This window comes from Prunus dulcis, chromosome 4, assembly GCF_902201215.1.
Source record: "Prunus dulcis chromosome 4, ALMONDv2, whole genome shotgun sequence".
In the NCBI taxonomy this organism is placed as follows: Eukaryota; Viridiplantae; Streptophyta; class Magnoliopsida; order Rosales; family Rosaceae; genus Prunus; species Prunus dulcis.
The window spans coordinates 977,685-980,718 of NC_047653.1; the positions used below are offsets into that span (position 1 = coordinate 977,685).

Consider the following 3,034-nt stretch of genomic DNA (forward strand, 5'->3'; position numbering starts at 1 on the left):
ATATCCAAAACACTCAATATGGCATCAAAGTAATTTAATAATCAATAATAAATTCAATAAGGTAAGTTGTCATTTTTTGGGTTTTTTTTCCGGTTGTTTATAGAAATTTAATGATATAAGATTTATCTATAATATTAGTGCTAAAAATGAGCATACTACTAAATATCTCCAAGAAATAATGTGATATGGGCCCGGGGTCGTAGTCCAGGTCATGGAACGGAGCCCAGAGAAAGTAGGTATAAAACACGCCGAAGAAAACCTAGATGACACAGAAAACCTTTCGCGTTGGAAGCTTGCAAATTGCAATCGGAAAGAACCTCAACAGGTCTGTTCCCCAATGTGAAACCCTTAAATTTATGTATCGTATGTATATTTTATCATTCTTTGCCTTCAATAATTTTCTCCCCTTCAGTTGATTTTTACCCTCTGTTCTTTAATATTCTGAACCAATCAATTCATCAATTCCCCAAACACTAATCGATCCTTTGCATGTTAACTTTTCGTAAAAACCATCCAAGTCACAATGCATGTCTTGATCTACTGGTGTTCAATGTTGTTTTGTTGTTTCTAATTTGCAGAGATCAGTCGTAGTGGGAGTTTCGCCATGGCCGAAAGCTCTTGCAACCTTGAAAATCATCTGGGTTCGTTTTCTTGTCTTTTTGTTTTTTGGGTTAATGATATAGGTTTTGCAATACCCGTATGCCGATATCATGTTTGGCCTTTTCATCTGTTTTCTTCTTTTGGTTTTTGATATTTTAGAAACGATGCGAGCAGAAGAGAACATTTCAGATCCAGCCCCAGTAAGAATTTTACTGAATCATATTTGTTTACTTCCTTCCTAGGCAGGCATTCAGAGGAATTTTATGTTCTAATTTGAGTATTTATGCAGATGGTTGTGAAGAATGCTGCCGCTGCTGCTTCCCTAAGTGTCATTCCTGACATTAATAAGATGAAGAAGAAGAAGAAGAGGTTTGCTACCAATTCCTTTAATTCTTTTGATTCGTATTGCCACAATAGTGGAACAAGAATAATGTTTGCCTTTTCATTTATTTATTTTTTATGTTCAGGAAACCGACAATAGTAATATCTCCGGTTAGAGCTTTACTTTTAGACACTTGGAATATGAGGCACGTGTGGAAGAATGCGGTGAGAATTTCATTGACTTAATTTGTTTTACTGCCTATGGCTATGTCATTCAGTGGAAATATATACTCTGTTCTAACTTGAGCCTCATGCATCTGATTGTGCAGGATGGTACAAGTAGTAATGAAAAACATATAGACCCTTGGCTTTTGAGGGAGACGCACCCAGATTTGGTACCAGTAAGAATTTCATAACATTAAATATGTTTACTTTGTATGGATGCATTCGATGGTTATACTTTGTTTTAATTTGAGCTTCCATGCAGGTGGCTGTGGAGAAGGATGCAAGGAGTGATATTGCTGAGATTGACGTGAAGAAGTTAGTTGCCAATTCAATTCCCTTGTACTTTTAAGTATATCTTGATTTGATTTATTGCTATCATACCATGGAATAGAAATGTTCTCTTTTTGTTTGTGCTTTTGACATATATATATATATATATATATATGTTTATAAATCGTTCAGGAAAAACAGAAGATGTATGTATTCTGTTGTGTTTTTGTTGTTGCAAATAAAGTTGTGCATGCAATTTATGCTTATATAGATTATAGATACGATGTCTTCATGTGTTAAATTTGTGCATTTAGACGTACTTACTTTATGACTACAAAGTCAAACTCTAAGTTCAATTTGTGTTGGTAATTAACTTTATCTCAATTGAAGATTTTGTTTATCTGACCGCAGGTACCTTGTCCCCAAGGATGCACTTCTTGGAGATTTTATTGCTTATGTTCGGATGTGGATCTTTCTAAAGAAAAAAAAACCTATGTTTGTCTTCTTCAAAAACACTGTACCTCCCACAGGTGAGATGCGCATGCAACTCCTTTTTTAAAATAGGTATATATATATATATATATAAAATAGTATCTTCGTTTCCAACTCTCCTTTGTCTTTCAATGAATGTTACAGGTGCCTCTATGGGTGCAGTTGATGAGGAAAATAAGGATGATGATGGATTTCTTCACATGACCTACAGTGGGAATGATGCCTTCAGCTACAGTGGGAATGTTGTGACCTGTTGATTATTTATAGTTTATCCTCTTTATCTTAAGATCAATGGGCTAGTTTATTATGGTGCTATAAGTGTTTATTTTTTGATATCGCAAGGGATTTTCATGTATGGAGTTAAAATATTTTAATGATTTGCTAGTGATCTTTATGTGGATTGATGTTGGATGAGGGAATTCCAATGTCATTTGGTTGCCATGGTTGCCTTTCAGTTAAAAGCTTTATCGGGTTTTGCATTTGATCGATCTCCAACAATAGAGTGCCCCAAGAACCGAACCATATACTATGTAAGAAATAAATAAATAGAAAAGTTGATATGGATCCTAGTTCTCATTGAGGAGTTGGGTTTAATTCTTAGATTTTGTGATTTTGATATAAGTTCTTTGACTTTTGTTCTATATACGATTACATTCATTTTTAAATATTTTCTTACGTATTCTTTTTATTCATTTATTTTTTAACTTTTGTTCTATATATGATTACATTCATTCTTAAATATTTTCTGAGGTATTCTTTTTATTTATTTATTTTTTAAATTATTTTTGTTTCAATGTTGCCTCTTATAACTTGAATCAGATAATAGTCATTTATGTCATAATAATTAGCTATTTACAATGTTTGCCATTGAATAGAAAAAATATATAGCAAACATATCCCACAAATCACATTTTTACGTACAATCATGCAACTTTGAACTCTTAAATGTTTTGACAAAGGAAAAAATGCATTTGTTTATGGTGTAGGTATTGTCTTATTGCCTATTGCATAGGGACTTATGTGGTTTTTTTTTCCTTCATATTTTCGATAATGTGTAATTTATGTTCTAATTTTTATAGGTTACATAAAATTTTATTTGTCTATTTGTCTATTTTTGGCGTATGCT

General features: G+C 32.7%; 1 protein-coding gene across 2 annotated transcripts; it reads left to right on the forward strand.

The window, feature by feature from the left end:
• Positions 1-209: 209 nt before the first annotated feature.
• On the forward strand, positions 210-2,508 carry LOC117625141 (autophagy-related protein 8c-like). Of its 2 annotated transcripts, none has more exons than XM_034356741.1 (9): positions 210-325; positions 579-641; positions 760-800; positions 890-969; positions 1,068-1,146; positions 1,251-1,316; positions 1,409-1,461; positions 1,828-1,946; positions 2,053-2,508. In XM_034356741.1, the coding sequence occupies exons 2-9, from the start codon at positions 605-607 to the stop codon at positions 2,163-2,165; spliced, it is 588 nt and encodes a 195-aa protein (XP_034212632.1). In that variant the 5' UTR covers positions 210-325; positions 579-604; the 3' UTR covers positions 2,166-2,508. The 2 variants fall into 2 exon arrangements, with proteins under 2 accessions (XP_034212632.1, XP_034212631.1); XM_034356740.1 differs by having other exon boundaries at positions 1,251-1,322; positions 2,053-2,502.
• The last annotated feature ends 526 nt before the right edge of the window (positions 2,509-3,034 follow it).

Coding starts and splice junctions, on each gene's coding strand:
- LOC117625141 (XM_034356740.1), top strand. CDS start 605: ATGGCCGAAAGCTCTTGCAACCTTGAAAATCATCTGG. Junction 970..1,067: donor ATGAAGAAGAAGAAGAAGAG/GTTTGCTACCAA, acceptor TTTTATGTTCAG/GAAACCGACAATAGTAATAT. Junction 1,147..1,250: donor GGCACGTGTGGAAGAATGCG/GTGAGAATTTCA, acceptor CTGATTGTGCAG/GATGGTACAAGTAGTAATGA.